Raw genomic sequence first — 16925 nt, 5'->3', positions numbered from 1 at the left:
TGGTTCGCCACCCGGAATTGCAGGCTGGCTATTAAATAAATTTTTCTCCCCAAAAGGTCCAGTCTTTTGGCCTCTATTTCTGGGAGATGAACTGGTGTGCCCCTACTTGTCCTTTTTGTTGGCCGCAGAGACAACCGGCAAGCCCGGAAGTGGGTGAGTATAAAGGTCTCGAACCCTTTGGCTGGGACAAAGTACTTCTTTTCGGCCCTTTTGGAGGTGGGATGGATGGATGATGGGGTTTGACAGAGGGCCTTGGCAATTTTCAGGACCTCTTCATGCACTGGTAGTGCAACATGTGCCAGGGTAGAGGCTGACAGGACATCAAACAAGGTGTCCACCTGCTCAGCCATCTCCTCCACCTCTAGGCCCAAGTTCTCGGCCACCCATCGAAGCAGTACCTAGTGTTTTTTTGAACTGTCTGGGGGGCTGGCCCTTGAGGGTCCCGCAACCACCTCGTCCAGGGATGAGGACGATGACTGTACCACTAGGGGAGGCTCCAGGGCCTCATCCCCCATGGGGAAGGGTTTTTTGGGGGTGAGTGGTGTCTCCTCTACCCCTACCTCTGAGCGTGTCTTATGCTCCGACCCCAGTGCCGCTGGTGCCACCAGCCGTTGCTCTGAGCTGGTGGCAGATAAACGGTGTGAAAGGGGCGTAGTCATCAGCAACATGGCCACTGGCTGTACTGCCAAAGCGACATCATAGATGTTGACACAGTCTCAGGTGCTCAGTCGCACTGGTGGGGTCTTGCTGAGGATGCCCTTCCGTGCTGGAGAAATTCCCTTCCTATGACCATGGTGGGGCTGTCAACACCTATGTCTGCCTGCTGACCACTGCCGCCGGAGACCAGTGCCTGGAGTGGGAGGATCGGTGCCGGTATCAAGGGAACCAGTACCAGGGCTCGGGGGACCGGAAACATGATGGGGAGTGCTCCTACGGGGCAGGTGACCAAGATCTGTGCTGAGAGAATGACTGGCAGGAGGGTGAGCAGTGCTGGTAGTACAAAGACCAGTGCCTCCCCTGGCGATCTTCGTTGAGATGGAGAGGACTGCGATCGCGGTGCTAGTGACTGATGGTGAGCCCCAGAGGATCTGGGCTGAGACACTGCAGATCTGTGGTACGGAGATGGAGAGCGCTGCCTTATCTCGGAGGATCGGCAGCACTCCACTGCCCTCTGAGGGGTCTCAGTAGCTGGCCTGCCCTCACAGGGGAGCCTTGGCCGCTTCCTGAAGCATATACTGTGCAAGCGGAGGCCTCTACTACTCTCACAGCACCAAGGGAACTTGGGAAGGTGTCGATGCCGCCTGAAGTTTGGGTCCCCTACTGCTCCTATGGTGGTGGATCCTTTAAGGGGCTAAGGGCCCCGACAGAAGAGGCATGTCCACATGGCCCCGGAGTGGCAGGGTGGCCCAAATTGGGTCCTTTGTCTGATGCACCATGGCCTTTCTTGCTCAGTGCCAGGGAACCATGCTTCTTCATTTCCTTTCTGGGCACCAGCGATGGGGAGCAGTGCCCGGTGAAGCCTGGTGCCGAGGGTGCCCAGCACACCAGGCTACAGGCAGGTCTTAGCAGGATGGCTTGGAAGCCAGACAAAGGGCCACCTCCATGAGGAGAGCCCACAAACAAATATCCCGCTCTGAGTGCTGGGGTGAAAACTTTTACAAATACGACACTTGTCCTTCACACGATTCCCCTAATCCCTTGGGGCAGCTGCTGTGGGGATCACTTACAGGAATAGGCCTGTTACAGTTTGTGTAGGGCTTAAACCCAGAGACTGGGGCATGCCCCCCCTGCGGCAAAGTCCCCGCTGGGACTCTAACTTCTAACTACACTTAACAGCTACTTAACACTAACTATTATAAGCAACTGTTTACAAGGCCCTAAGCTTGAAGTCAGAAGAGACAAAACTGCTAGCCTTTGCTATACAAGGAAAGGCGCTCTGAGTAACCACCACAGGTAGTAAGAAGGAACTGAGAGAGCGTAGGGATGGCAGCACCTGACATATCGACACATGAGAGTGGCACTCAAAGAGGCACCACAGCTAGCCATACAGATACCACTAAGGCAAAAATCTCCAACGACCGGGCACGTGGGCGGTTGCACACCTAGAACAGAATTGACAAGAGCAAGAACTCGAAGAAGAACTAGTCGTTTTCACTTGCTTTACTAGTCTATTTTCATCCCTGTAATCTGGGCGAAATCCAAAAAGTAAATAGATAGGATTCATAGCGAAAAAGGAAATTAAAATACTCAGTACTAATCATCTGTGTTCTGATCACTAACACTGGCAAGGGAAATTATTTTTGTTTGAACCTAGGGGGACCCATTTCCCCACTCAATTACAGTGGTGTGAATCAGAAATAAGCCAATTAAAGTCAATCGAGTTATAAAAAAGTGTAAAACTGCAGGTAATTGCAAGAAGAATCAGACCCAGAATTTTGAGCCCCAAAACAACCATTTAATTATAAATGTTTGGTGAAGAGCACAGCCCATGCAGTGGAGAAATTGTCCTTTGCAGGGGCGGCTCTAGGGATTTTGCCGCCCCAAGCACGGCAGGCAGGCCGCCTCCGGCGGTTTGCCTGCGGAGGGTCCACTGGTCCCACAGCTTCAGCGGACCTCCCACAGACATGCCTGCGGGAGGGTCCTCCGAAGCCACGGGACCAGCAAACCCTCTGCAGGCACACATCCGGGAGATCCACCGAAGCCGCGGGACCCGCAGACCCTCCGCAGGCACACATGCGGGAGATCCACTGAAGCCGCGGGACCAGCGGACCCTCCGCAGGCAAGCCGCCGGAGACAGCCTGCCTGCCACCCTCGCGGCGCCGGCAGAGCGCCCCCCACGGCATGTCTCCCCAAGTATGCGCTTGGCATGCTGGGGCCTGGAGCCACCCCTGGTCCTTTGTGCCAGCCTCAGCCCTGAAGTTATGTCTGGATATATTAGTCCATTATTGCTAGTGGTAGCAGTAATATGGGGCAAATCTTGATCAAACACACAGTTGTGCTGGGTACTGGGGTGAGGGAGGACGGGGATCACCTTAAATATGGGAGAACACTCTTTTACAGTAGATTTCCCTTCTAAAATCTCAGTTTTTATCAATATCTGTCACGGCTTTAAGGATAAATAGGCTGGTAATGCAGGCAGGAGTTTAGAATGCTAATGGGCAGGGATGGCAGGTGGGATGCTATTGCACTAAGGATACTATCACTGACAATAGGGTTGCCAGACGTCCCCACACCTTGAACCCCTTCCCGCACCCCACCTCCCCTGCCACATCCCAAACCCCTCACCCTCGGCCCCATTCCAAGCCTGTACCCCCAATCGAGTCCTCACTCCTCCGCACCCTAGCCCCCTGCCGCAGCCCGGAGCCCTCTCCCACACCCTGTACCCCTCATTTCTGGCCCCAGCAGGAGCCTGCACCCCAGCTCAGAGCCCATACCTCCCCTGTTCCCCCAACCCAGCCCGGTGAAAGTGAGTGAGGGTGGGGGAGAACGAGCAACAGAGGAAGGGGGGATGGAGCGAGTGGGGGTGGGGCCTCGGACAAGGCAGAGGTGTTCGGTTTTGTGCGATTAGAAAGTTGGCAACTCTATTTAAAACACACCCACACCTAAATCTTCAAACTATCAAAATCCTTCCATCGCCTCCTTAAGAAAAGCTCTCATCAACCAAGAGCTTTGGTTGTGGCCATGGGTAATATTACAGAAACACCATTTGGCCCATTAAACTGCTTAATCTCAACGATCCCAACTCAAGACAGTTTCATGAGTGCCAACTGCAAAAGGGCTAGCGAGATGCATCTTTCCAGCCCTCCTATAAATGGGAAAGAGTTCACATCCCTGGTGAACCCGGAGTAAACTGTGCTTGTCTACACATTGATTCCTATGGGTTTATTCTCCCGACTGGCATGGAACAGGACTAGCTGAAGCAGATTACTGCCATCCCTTCTCAACAGACAAATGTCAATCCTCTGCATATATTATTCTCATGGATTTATAGACAGAACAGCTGTCACTGTAGCACATTGATTTGGGCTTATCCTGGTTACTTGTTTACAGGCATTACATGGGCACTCCGCCACAGAATCTGAGCATTTCACAATCACTGATGAGGTCGGCCTTCTAGCACCTTTGGGAATTAGGTTAGTAGTGTTACCCCATTTTATAAACAGGAAAACTATGGCACTGCAGTGTTTTCCACATGGGGATAGAACCCAGATCTCCCAGCTCTCAGTCTTGTGCCTTAACAAGACCATCCCTTCCTCCATTATTCAAGCCTCTGATGTTGGAAGAGAATGCTGCCAAGGTCACAATGTGTATTTTTAATCTGTTCAGGCTTTATTAGGGGCTAAGCAGAAATTAAACTCGTTTTAATTGGCCCTCAAAGTAAAACTGAGCAGTAATGTTCAACGGCAAAGTCACTTGAGGAAAAAAAATTCTCTAGTCTCTCCACAACCTTCTCTACCAGACCTTGTGTTTTAAAGAACTCCATGGAGCCTAGAATTCTTACCCAAGGGTTTTGGCACTGGACGGCAGGTTGTATTTCTTCAAGGAATTTCCTGTATGTTATAGAAAGACAACAAATTAGACGACTTATCATGATTATTAGGTACTACAGATACCAAAATCTGTATAAGTACTGTATTTCTTTTTCCTGCTTTCAAACAAGGATCAAGAAAATTAGAAGCGGAAGATACCTATGGTACAAGTTATTTTACCCACAATCTAACCAATGCAGTTGTATGCCCTTCAGTATAGGACTGGACTGTGTTTGGTTCAGACCTGTGTTAAATACTTAACTATTATTAACTAGATTTGGGTTCCAGCCAGAACTCTAATCTAATCATCCCTGAATATTAGGAATTTACAAATCCGCTATCCACACTTTTGACTCAGGCCACAAAGACCCCTGTCTACTTATAACTAATATTGACTAATGATTAGAGAACATGACTTTCACCCACACTGTATTCCAGTGGAGAAGGCATCAAACAACATGTCCAACGTTCAAAGACCTGGATTCCGTTCTCAACTCTGACACTGGCTTACTGTGTAATTTTGGGAAAATTACTTAAGAGGCCAGTTTTCAAAACTTAAGACTTAACAGTTAAATTCTTGGCTCAGTTTCCCCATCCATAAAATAGGGATAATTTCTTATTCACCTTTGCAAAACCATTTGAGATCACTGGATGAAACACTCTATTATAAAATCCAAGTACTATTATTAATCATTTTTCAGAGTGGCAGGGTTAGAGAGTCATATGAACAGGCTACTCTTTTATTCATGTATTTGTCCATGTCACCTTTTCTTTTCGGTGTGCTTCTTCTCAAGATAATATAACCCACCCTACAGCACTGACAAAATACACACTGAGTACTTAGCACCATCTACTGGACAAACTAACAAAATAAACATTACTAGGTTTTTAATAGACAAATTGTCAATGAAACAGGGCAGATCAAGGGTGACAGTGAGAAAAACAACTATATGGCAGCTGTCAAAAATGGAAGCTTCTTGAGATTTATAAGTATCTGCCATAGATCTCCTTTAAAACAAGTATACCAGATGGAATGGTACCAGCCAAAACCTCTGGGCAGGAAAGCTACATAGCGAGTCAGTAATGTTTCTTTCAGACAACAAGCAGTCCCGTAAGCTTATCTTCGCTGGAAATAAACAGTTCTGTATTTTACATCAATGGCGCATGGAGAATTATTAGAACAGAAACTTCTGTAGTTCCTAAACCCTAATGAGCTTAATACTTGGATGCTTTACTGCAAGGAAGTTAAAACAATAATGAATTCAGGACTGAATAGCCAATGTCAGGAAACTGATTTCAAACTCTGTCCTTGTGCAACCTGTTGATTGCAACAAGTTAGAATCAGAAAAGGAAAGAATTTGCATACATTTTTTCAACAGAAAATAATAATAAGCATGCCAGAAACACGCACATTTCAGTTTGAACTCTGAGGATTTCCATAAGAGGTCTTTGACCATGAATAGACAAACTCCCCCCCCCCCCCCGGAAAGGATGAAATTGGGCAAGATATACCTTGGGAATTCAACAGGAAGCCAACAACCTGAAGGGCTTTGGTATTCACCAGAACTGTGAAAAGAGGCACATTGGCCAGCTTGCAAACAGAGAGTAGCACTGATGTCAATTTCTAACACTTTTCTCCCGCTCTGTTACTGGGAGTTTTAAATTTAGCAGTGTAAGGCTTTGTCTATACTGCCAATTGAAGGACAAAACTTTTGCTGTTCATAGGTGCTTAAAAAGCCCTCCTCTCTCCAAAAGAGGAAAGTTTTGCTGCAGCAAGTGGCAGTGAAAACAGCTCGTTGTTGGCAGAGGCGCTCTCCTGTCAACAACATGAACTCCGCTCGTAGGGGGTGGAAGTATTTTGTTGGCAAAAGTGCTGACAAACAGCATTTACACTGCCTGACTTTTAGTGACAAGTGTAAACAAAGCCTTAGATTATCTACTATGCAGATATGCCTTTCTGAATTTCCATTTTGATCTTAGTTGCTTCCCATGTGACACAGACACATGTGCAAACTGAACCATATATTGAACATAGCTGGGAGATCCTTAAGAAATGCAGACTTTCACTTGTGATGCTACTGTGTTCTAAAAGCATCTGTTATCGGTACTATTGCTGTATCTGACAGTCAGTTGCTATTTCCCTCAGAAATCTGAGGTTTCCATGGCTGTTGGCCTAATCCTGAGAGGTGGTTTCCATGGAAGTTAATGGTGCCTTAGCAGCCCCCAAGATCAGGCCCTTTGTTACCCAGCCATTTTAAGGCATAAGAAGCTAAAACAACATCTACCTTTGCACCTTATGCGCGTGCGCGCGCACACACACACACACACACACACACACACACACACACACACAGAGAGTTAGAACTCCCCTGCTTCTGGGGAAGGAAGAAGGTGACAGGCAAAAGATTACTGTTTCTATTGAGCAGGCTCCTGCCAGGTTCCAAAACAGTGGACAAGAGGGTGGCCAGACTTCCAGAAAAAACTAGATTTCTGCAGCCAGAGGACTGAATATTCCTGTGGCAGATTTCCCTAAAGGGACATTTTGCTATCAAACCCTTGCCCATGGAATTACAACATTCATGAGGTCTTGCTTATACTTTTATTGGTATCAATTCAACATCTTTAGAAATGACAAGAGGAAACTTGTGGGTCTGATCCAACACCCACTGAAGTCACTGGAAGGCTTTCCAGTGAATCCAATGAACACTGGTTCAAGCCTTTAATACTTAACACAAACTTATTTCATACAGGACACTGATTAAGTGAGTTTTTTCTTGACCTGGATTTCCATTAAAAAAAATCTAGCAAAATTCAAAATACAAGGTGCAATCTGTGATAAGTACATGTCAAACTGTCTTGTACATCCAACCTCATTAAATGCTACCATACATTGCTGTAATAAAGCCATGCAATGATGTTCAAAGATTCCATTGTTTTAAATTAAAACCTCCCCTTACGTTTTCAAAATGTCATACCAGGTTTTAGCAGCAAAACTCCTATTAATTGCTCTGGTATTCTTGTGGCTCATTTCCCATTCTGTACTGATACAGCCCCCAAATATGGAGGCACACAAGGTAAGTGGAAACACTTCTGAAGATTTGGGGCTATGTGACTTGCTCCTAGCATCAGAAAGAATGAGTGCCAGGTAGGATTAGAACTAAGAAACTCCTGACCCCTAACCCTGTGCTCAGACCACTCTTCTCAATGAGAATGGTGAAGAGGCTAATACCGAGTGCTACTTCTGCATCAGTGATCAACATTGTACATACAGGTTGGATCTTCACCCATCAGTTTGATAATCTCATCTACCTTTCCCCCGTTTAGAGGGTGTGTTTTATCATACCCATGATTATATTTAAGGAAAAGAATAGTAATATTCCTCTTACCTTCCACAGTTAGCTCCACTGTCACCTGGCGAACTCCACCATCATTTGCAGCCTCACAAGTGTATTTACCACCATCTTCCTCTTGCACATTTTTGATCACTAAGCTGAAAATCCCTCGAATGCTGCGGTCCACTATGTAATACTCTCCCTCTGTGATGGGAAGTCCATTTCTGTACCATGTGATCTGAGGTTCTGGATAGCCCCTGACCTAGAAAGATGGGTTGGGAAGAGGAGAGGAAGAAGAAAAACGTCACAAGTGATTTTATCAATAAGAAATGCAGGATATTGAGCAATACTGTGGAAAGTTCTTGAAGCAGTAACTGTTAAACAGATAAAAAAACTTTGCAAGCCAAATGGCAGAACCTAATGAAACAGAGAAACTACTGGACATATCAAAATGTTAAACTCATAATACTACTCAAGCAGATATCTATGCAGTGAAAGTTTTCCATTAGAACGATTTGCCTGCAACAACATATTAAACTCACCAATGAGGAATTCTGAGGCCTAGGTTCCAAGTATACAGAAATTCAAAGGCAGAGCAACTACAGTACATTTAAGTATGCAGGGCCTTTAGGCCAAATTTTTCTGACAGGGTTGCCTGCAGTTTGGCTGCAAACTGGAAATGGTATTTACGCACCCACATGAAAGGGACTTTATTTTCCAATGTGCTGAGCACCTATAGCTCCTATTGACATCAGCGAAAACTATGGGTACTCAGTCCCTCTGTCAACTAACCCACTTTTATTTAGGTACCTAAAAAGAGAAATTAAGGGTCCACATTTGAAAACATGCCTTAACAGCCACTCAGATGCCTTGGTGGTGGGGACAGCACAGGACCCTAGAAAGATCAGATACCTCTCCCCCATACTATATTACAGGAGTAGGCAACCTATGGCACGAATGCCAAAGGCGGTACATGAACTGATTTTCAATGGCACTCAGACTGCCTGGGTCCTGGCCACCGGTCTAGGGGGCTCTGCATTTTAATTTAAATTTTAAATGAAGTTTCTTAAATATTTTAAAAGTCTTGTTTACGTTACATACAACAGTAGCTTAGTTATATATTATAGATTTAAAGAAAGAAACCTTCTAAAAATGTTAACATGTATTACCGGCAAGCGAAACCTTAAATCAGAGAGAATAAATGAAGATTCGGCACACCACTTCTGAAAGGTTGCCGATCCCTGCTATATTAAATGGATTCAGTCTGTTGGTGAGCGAGCACAGACATGCATAACTGACCATAAAATGACAGTAGCAAGTTCATTGCAGAAGAGAACCATGTTAATTTTTTGAAAAGAAAGGAGAGGATGTGGGTAGCTCATCATCTGCACTCCATCACATTAATTACCTAATATACAGTATGTCATGACAGGACATTTTATGTTTCCCACTGTAGGCAACATAATGAATGTGCTGGAGGAACTTTCTATTTCCAATCTAAACATCTAAAGCTTTTCTCAAGCCCATCTTTACTTAAACAACATCAAGGGCCTTTGGTGAAAGAGTAACCCACACACCTCCTGGGTGTGGTGCTCTGTCCCATCTAGTAGCATTGAGACCACTTAGAGACAGATTAATGAGTCTGCTCTACAGCCTTAGCTAAGCTCAATATGGCCTTTAGCTCATGCAGCAGAGGCTCATGCACTAAGCTCCAAAGGTCCCAGGTTTAATCCTGCCCACCATCGACCGTGGTCTGTTGGTGTTACAAGTGGGGGCTTGTCCTGGATTTCAACTGGGAAGTCTCTGAAGCTCAGGACATGCTTCCTCAGTTAGGGGAAGTATGTAACCCACACACCTTCTGTGTGTGGTGCTCTGTCCCATTTAGTGGCACTGAGACCACTCAGAAAGAGATTAATGAGTCTTAGCTAAGAGCCATGTGGCTTTTAGCTCATGCATTTAGCTCCAGAGATTCCAGGTTCTATCCCACCCACAAACGACCAGGGTCTGGTCGGTGTTACAAAAGTTCTTTGGAATTCTTCAGCAATGGGAGGCACTATTATAAATAGAAAGAGCCACTGAATCTTAACTTCATGTAGTTATCCTCACAACCCCCCTGTAAGGTAGAGAAATGCTATTATCCCAATTTATGGATTTGGAACAGAGGCACAGAGAAGCTAGATGATGTGCCCGGAGACACACAGGATGTTTGCGGTGGAACAGGAATTGAACCCAGGTCTCTCACAGCTCAGACTAATACTATAAGCACTAGACTGTCCATCCTCTCTCCATGTTGTTATGTGGCCATGCATTTCATAGAGCACAAGGTCCAACAACACACAGACTGTGCATCCACTATACTCGTTTATATTTCATGGTCAAAAAGATTATCACAGGATCCTCAAGCTACAGGAACATTGTTTAAAAATAAACAAAAACACACCAAACAAATCTCTATCATAATTTAAAAACTAAATAGGAAAGCTCACCCAGAGATGTTCATGTAGCAGAAGGGAAACATCTTCTACACCACTGGTCCCCAAGCTGTGGAGCTCTCCCCACTATGGGGCACAGAGGAACATTTGGAGGCTGCAGCAGGGCCTGGGCCAGCCCCCATGAGGGGCAGGGAGGGAACACCACCCAGCTCCACTCTGCCCCCAACTCTACCATGGCCCCAACTGCAGCTTTGGCTCCCAGCCAGCACCACAGCCCCAGCCCTGCTCGCAGCCTCGGCCCCTGCTCCGCTCCCAGGCCCAATCCTGGCCCCTTGCTGCAGTTCCTGACTGTGGCTCCCGGGAAGGCATGGACAGATTCCATTACTGGTAAGGAGGAGGGGGGGATGACAGAAAAAGGTTGGGGACCACTGTTCTACACAATATTTGACACCTAAAACATCTGGATTCTGTAACCATGGTATTAGGACTGGTCAAAAATTTTCTGTCAAAACTGTTTTTCAATGGATTTTCTACAAAACACTTTTCTTAAGAAGTGTCTGCTTCCATTTGAAAGACCAAATGCACAAGAACTGAACAATTCTCAGCCAAAACCAAAAGTTTGGTTTTGACCGATAACTGTTAATGATTCTGCACAGGTATAAAAGTGGCATAAGCCACTGCAGTTTATCCCAATCAGAACCTTTGAACACTAGTGTAATGCATCTGCCCCGAGGGTTTGTATCAGTGCTGCTACATTTGTGCAAAAATCCTAGTGTAGACAGGCCCTAAATTCTCCACCGACTATGAAATTAAAGTGAATGCCCTTTCTCCCAATTTTTAATACATAATAAGATGTGGAATTTAGGAAGACTCTCTTTATCTTCAAAAATGTGTTATGATCGACTGTTAACTCTTTAGTCTTTATTGGCCCCCGGGAAGAAGGTCTTATCTCCCCTGCGTTGATTAAGAAACTGAGCCACAGAGGGGTTGAGGGACATGAGCAAAGCCAATGGTAATTAGGGACAACGTGTTAATTAGAACTGAATTTCTATGTTAGGCCATACAGAGTAGGAGATATAAGGTTTCAGGAATTTTAGATGAAATAGAATTTAAAATTATTGTTTTATACACACACGTTTAGGACCAAGAAGACTGTCATAAATATTCAGAAAGTAGCTATTTGAGTGGTATGCAGAAAAGAGGGTCTTTAATAGCTACTTCATTTTTTGGCCAGAATGAGCCAGATTCTAAGCTGGAGTAAATCAGCACAGCTCTACTGAAGTTACACTAGCTATGTCAATTTGCACCTACTGAGAATCCAATCCATAAGCATAATTCATCTGCCTCACCTCACCCAAGACACATGCTTACCACATACACGCACACACTTGCAGAATGTATAGACTCGTAGATGCTAAAGATATAGGAAAAATATCACTCCATTTCCCTGCCAGTGCAAAATTGTTCCCTACAACATTTCTTCTAGTGTATGGTCCAGTTCAGCTTCAAATGGCCCATGCAATGGGCTTACTTCTTTGGGAGGCAACAATTACAACATTTAACAGATCTCTAACTGGAAGAATTTTCCTGAGATTTAGGCCATGTCTACATTTCCCAGCTTACAGCAGCACAGATGTAAAAGCACTCCTGTAGCCTTGTTATGCCAATGGGAGAGAGCTCTCCTGTCGACATAATAAAACCAGCTGAACGAGTGTCGCTGTGCACGAGCGCTTATGCCAGCAACGCGTACGTTGCTCAAGGTGTGTGTTTCTTTCACAACTCCAAGCAACAAAAGTTTTGCCAACGTAAGTGCTATAGTAGGCATGATGTTAATCTACATTTTTGTCTTTATTTGTCATAGTATTCTCAGCACCAACTTGGACCACTGTAGATATTCCTACTGTCAGGTAAGAGTTAAAATTTAGCTAACAGCTAAGACAAAGACCGCAGAACAACAGGAATGCTTCAGCAGCAAGGACACTGACAACTGTGAACAACTGATAAGCTTATATGGTCAATGCCTGCCCAGTAACTCAGCTCTTACAACAGAACAAACCCTCCCTTCACAGCCCACCGGATATCTGTAAGCACTCATCCCTACCACCACTCCCTACATCCCGCCTCCTTTCCCTCCAAGGTAGTCATAGACATTTGATGCAATTAGAATGACCTCTATATGTACGCACTGCTCTTATTTTTATCTTTGTTCAGGGTTCTCTCTTGACTTGTAAGAATGTGTCTCTGTATGTACAGATAAATGCAAATGAATTGATAACATATATATATATTAACTGGCCACTATGGCACCATATTTTTGAAGCTGCTCATCAGTCTTCCTAGTACCATGAATAAACCCCCTTCAGTATTGTCTGTGCTTGCCTGATTCTTGTGGAAAATAATCTTTTTGCCTAACAGTTTTGGCACAGCAAGCAGGATGTGATCGGGAATCCTCTGAGAGTTTCTCACAACCAGGGATAGAGGTGAGTATCCTTTTACTTACCACCTCTACTGTACACCTTGATTTGGGACTCCCCGAGACATCCCTTCCCACTCCCTTTTTAATACGAACCACATATAGGACGCACAGACCAGAGGACTGAATGGACTGTGTTTGTGGCCAAGTTTTTGGAGTGCAGGGATCGCTGGAGGCAAAGGCTGCATCACCAGTTACTGAGCACCAGAGTGGTTGCTGCAGTAAACTGAGTACAAGGGTGTGCTCAGTCCGTCTCCCCTGAAGCACTGCTTAAGTGGGTTTCAGGAAGCTGGGATACAATGTCCTATGATCAGAGGGGTAGCCGTGTTAGTCTGGATCTGTGAAAGCAGCAGAGAATCCTGTGGCACCTTATAGACTAACAGAGGTTTTGGAGCGTGAGCTTTCGTGGGTGAAGAAGTGGGTATTCACCCACGAAATCTCACGCTCCAAAACCTCTGTTAGTCTATAAGGTGCCACAGGATTCTCTGCTGCTTTCAATGTCCTATGAGTTGCCCCAGAATGTGTCAATGATTCCCTCTATGGGAGGGGGATTCATTGGCATGCCCCAGGGTGCACCAAAGATACTTACTCTCTACAGAAGGAAGACTCATTGACTGGCCCCGGGGAACATCAATGATGCCCTCTACGGAAGTGAGACTCATTGATTTCATAAAAGGGAAACATGAGAAGGTTCAAAAGACAATCAAAAAAATGGATGGAATGAGGGTATGAGTATGATGGACAGTGTGTTGGGATGGTCTGGTCAGACGAAAGGAAGATTAGAGAAGGGGACTGTAAAAAATGTATTGAGAATATGAAAGGAAACTACAAGAGTTGGAAATACTCCACAAGGCTCTTACATCAGAGCTAAATCAAAAGGTAGATTGCAACTGTAAGCTGAGTAAGCTTGAAGCAGAAAACAAGGCTCTAAAAGCAAAACTAAAAAAAAAAGCCCAACTCCTATGCACATCATATTGTTGCTACCATATAACAGAAGGGTAATTTTACTGACCCTGACTCAAGCAGCAATACTGATAAAGACCAAAATGAAATTAATTGGAAACACCTTAAGAAACAAATTCAAAGTTGGAACCTGGCACACACGGGGGAAGATCAAGATAATTTACCCCCTCCATCTCCTCGCTTTTAACCCAGAATTAAGTGCCAGTGCTCCCTTGGCCCCTCTCCAAGTGACCACTCGATGGTCAGGAACAGGTGAAAACAGAGTGGCTCATAATACTTATAAGTACATTCCTCTCAGCACAGAGGAAATGAAGGGCTTACTGAAAGATCTCCCTGATCTAAAGCCCAAAAACCCAAATTTGATATTCTGGAAAAGAATAAGCCAGATGATTACCATCTATACGTTACATCCCAAAAGGGATCTTTATATCTTAACAAAAGCTAAATGCCCCGATCTATCATGGGCCAAGATCCCTACAGAAGAACACCGAAACAGCATTTAGGCCTCCGTTAAATCTGAAAATGATATGACCCATGCCTGCACTGAGTTTAAGGAAGCTGTCCAAGAAGCCTTGGGGAATGGAGTCGGTAACTGGGGACTGATCGTGGGCTGCGTACAATGCAAGGCTGAGCCTGCGGCTCAATATTGAGAAAGAAAATGAGAGATGTATTCCAGCAATGCAGGCCTTGCAGACCCAAAGAAAACAGATCAGAGGTTTCTAAAAATGTTAAAGGAAGGTTTTAACTCCCACCTGCAAACAGCCCTTAATTTGGGAGTGAACCCAAGCTCTTATTATGAATCCATCTGTATGTGGGCCTCTGAATGTGCAGTCAGACAAGCTAAAAAAATAAGGAGCAAGGCTACTTGTGTTGCCATGGTAACAGCAGGAGATCATGTAGCCTGTTATAATTGTGGCTGTCTCGGACATACCCAAAAGCACTGTAGGCACAAGGCCCAAAAGCCTAGTCAGAGACACAGTCATGGCCAGTTGAATCCCTGCAGCACCTCACTGCCCTTTCAGTATGGTCCCCGCCCCTCCTCCCCCACACACAGTGTTTTGTATGTGTGGAAACCGGACACTGGGCAGCTGGATGCCCAAGCCGAGTAGCCCTGGGCAACTGGCCCCAACCGGTATCTCAACCAGCTGCCAACCCTTGCTCACACCTAAGCAAAGAGCAAATGGCCAGGCTTTTAAATTCCATGACCCGCTAGGATCCAGCTGCCCTCCCCTTGCTCATCAGTACTGCTAATGCAAATATAAATCCTTTGAGGCCACACTTACAAGCATGAATTAGGGGCCGGCCATGCACAATTCTTGTGGACATGGAAACATCTGTTTCCATTACTGACCTCCCCCTTCCCACTACTAAACAGTATGCTACTACAGTATTTCAGGGGTAGGAGGTGCACAACTCATGGCTTATAAAAGCTATCCTGTTCTGTAAAATCTCATCTATTCTTCTGGACTCAGCCTTTTTTTAAAATGTAGTTTCAAATGCAGAGGGGACTATTTTGGGCATGGACGTCCTCTGTGACCTGGCAGCAATTCTTAATCTCGCGCAGAGTACAGTTACTGATAAACTTATGCATACTCATACCATTCCTCTCCGTAATGACAAACTTCTCTCTTCTGCTGCAACTGCCAAATCCGTGGCTCTCACTCGGGACACCTCTAACCCTTTTTCAAGAATTATGTTCCAGGTTCCCCTCTGTTTGGGCAGAAAATAAACGGTCTTGCAGTTCGATGCCTGCTCATCTTTGCCCACCCATCCAGATTACCAGTCAACTCCCTCCACCTACCAAGCAATACCCTCTCAAACCTGAGGCCGTGGATGAGGTAGGTAACATTATTCACGCTTTACTTCAGCAAGGTATTCTGGTTCCTTGTGGAGGTGCCCCCTCTTAAGCCCAGGACCCTCCAGAAACCCCCTCTTGGGTGGACGTACAGGAAGGAGATCAAGTCATGGTAAGAACATACAACCCTGAGATATTTCAGCCAAAATACTCTGGCTTGCACATGGTATTGGCCCATACAGATACGTTTGTGAAAGTGCAAGGAATTACAACATGGGTTCATATAACCAGAATTAAAATGTATAAATAAATTTGTTTTGTTTATATTGTATCCTTTTAGGTAACAAACATAACTCCCCATGTTAATCCTCCTGGCAAACGTACCTGATGCAGCCTCCTGGGACCTGCCCTTAGTGCATGTTATATAAGATGCCTGTTTCAAAGCTGGCCAGTATGTGCAACTCCCTACAGGAGACAGCAGTGAATAGGTAAAAAACAAAACAAAGCAAAACAAAAAAATGGACACTTGGCTTGCCCCCAGAACGACCTCCTGGGACCTATCATGGTTACAGCTCGCCTCCAACAACATCCAGGTTCCAAGATCTCAATCTGACTATCAGCCCAGGAGCAGTCTTCGGCTCCCTCCCTGCATTTCACTGGATCTGGACTGTAACTGGGTATTTAGCTCCATGGGATGTGGGCACACACATATAGGACCCCCAATTTTGGGATGCAAGGTCATACAATTCTTGGGTCAAAGGCCAAACCACCCAAGACCTTAAGCATACTAACACCAGGTTATCTTATGCTCTAACTGCAATTGCTGTAGGCATAGAGGATTTTTACAAAATCATTGAGAAAACCTCAGATGCTATAGTCAACCTGGCCAAGTCACAAGCTAAAGGTTGTGCTTGTGATATGCTGCCTCGTGATCTGTTTAACATTGCAAAAGAAAACATGTTAGATGTATGCCTGGGTTTTCCGCCATCCCATACCCTTCCCTCCCCCACCCTTGCCCACACTGCAGACATTTCTACTCAACTGATAGTAGCCTCTTTACTTCCTCCAGACTCATCCTTCTCCTTTAATTTCCTTCTTGTGTATGCTTCTGTTATCCCTACCCATGTGTTTCCTCCTTCTTTCTGTTTTAAGTCTATTGGATATGTAACTAACGATATGGTGTACAAAGTAGGGCTGTCCGGATACCTGGCACCATCTCCTGGTAACGCTACACTGACGACAACCTCAGACTGTTGCATAGAAACAAAACAGTTACATTGTGTGTTCCTGTTCCACCCTTCATCCTTTAATCTTGTCCTCTTCTATTGTTGTCGATGTCCTTCCTCTTGCAGATGGTGAAGCTGTTGTATAAGTATCCGCTACTCAGTGGTGTTTCATCAC

The 16925-nt window shown here is 45.3% G+C and overlaps 1 protein-coding gene across 1 annotated transcript in view; it reads right to left on the bottom strand.

Moving 5' to 3' along the window:
- Window positions 1-16925, bottom strand: part of MYLK (myosin light chain kinase) — a 331787-nt gene that overhangs the window by 178748 nt on the left and 136114 nt on the right. The window contains exons 3-4 of the mRNA XM_032797034.2: window positions 7916-8123; window positions 4502-4550 (exon numbers count right to left, since the gene is read on the bottom strand). Coding sequence (XP_032652925.1) covers window positions 4502-4550; window positions 7916-8123 — 257 coding nt within the window. The remainder of the gene's footprint in view (window positions 1-4501; window positions 4551-7915; window positions 8124-16925) is intronic.

Source organism: Chelonoidis abingdonii, chromosome 10 (assembly GCF_003597395.2).
Source record: "Chelonoidis abingdonii isolate Lonesome George chromosome 10, CheloAbing_2.0, whole genome shotgun sequence".
NCBI classification, from domain to species: Eukaryota; Metazoa; Chordata; order Testudines; family Testudinidae; genus Chelonoidis; species Chelonoidis abingdonii.
The sequence above is the reverse complement of the archived record's forward strand: the minus strand, read 5'-3'. Positions and strand labels throughout refer to the sequence as shown.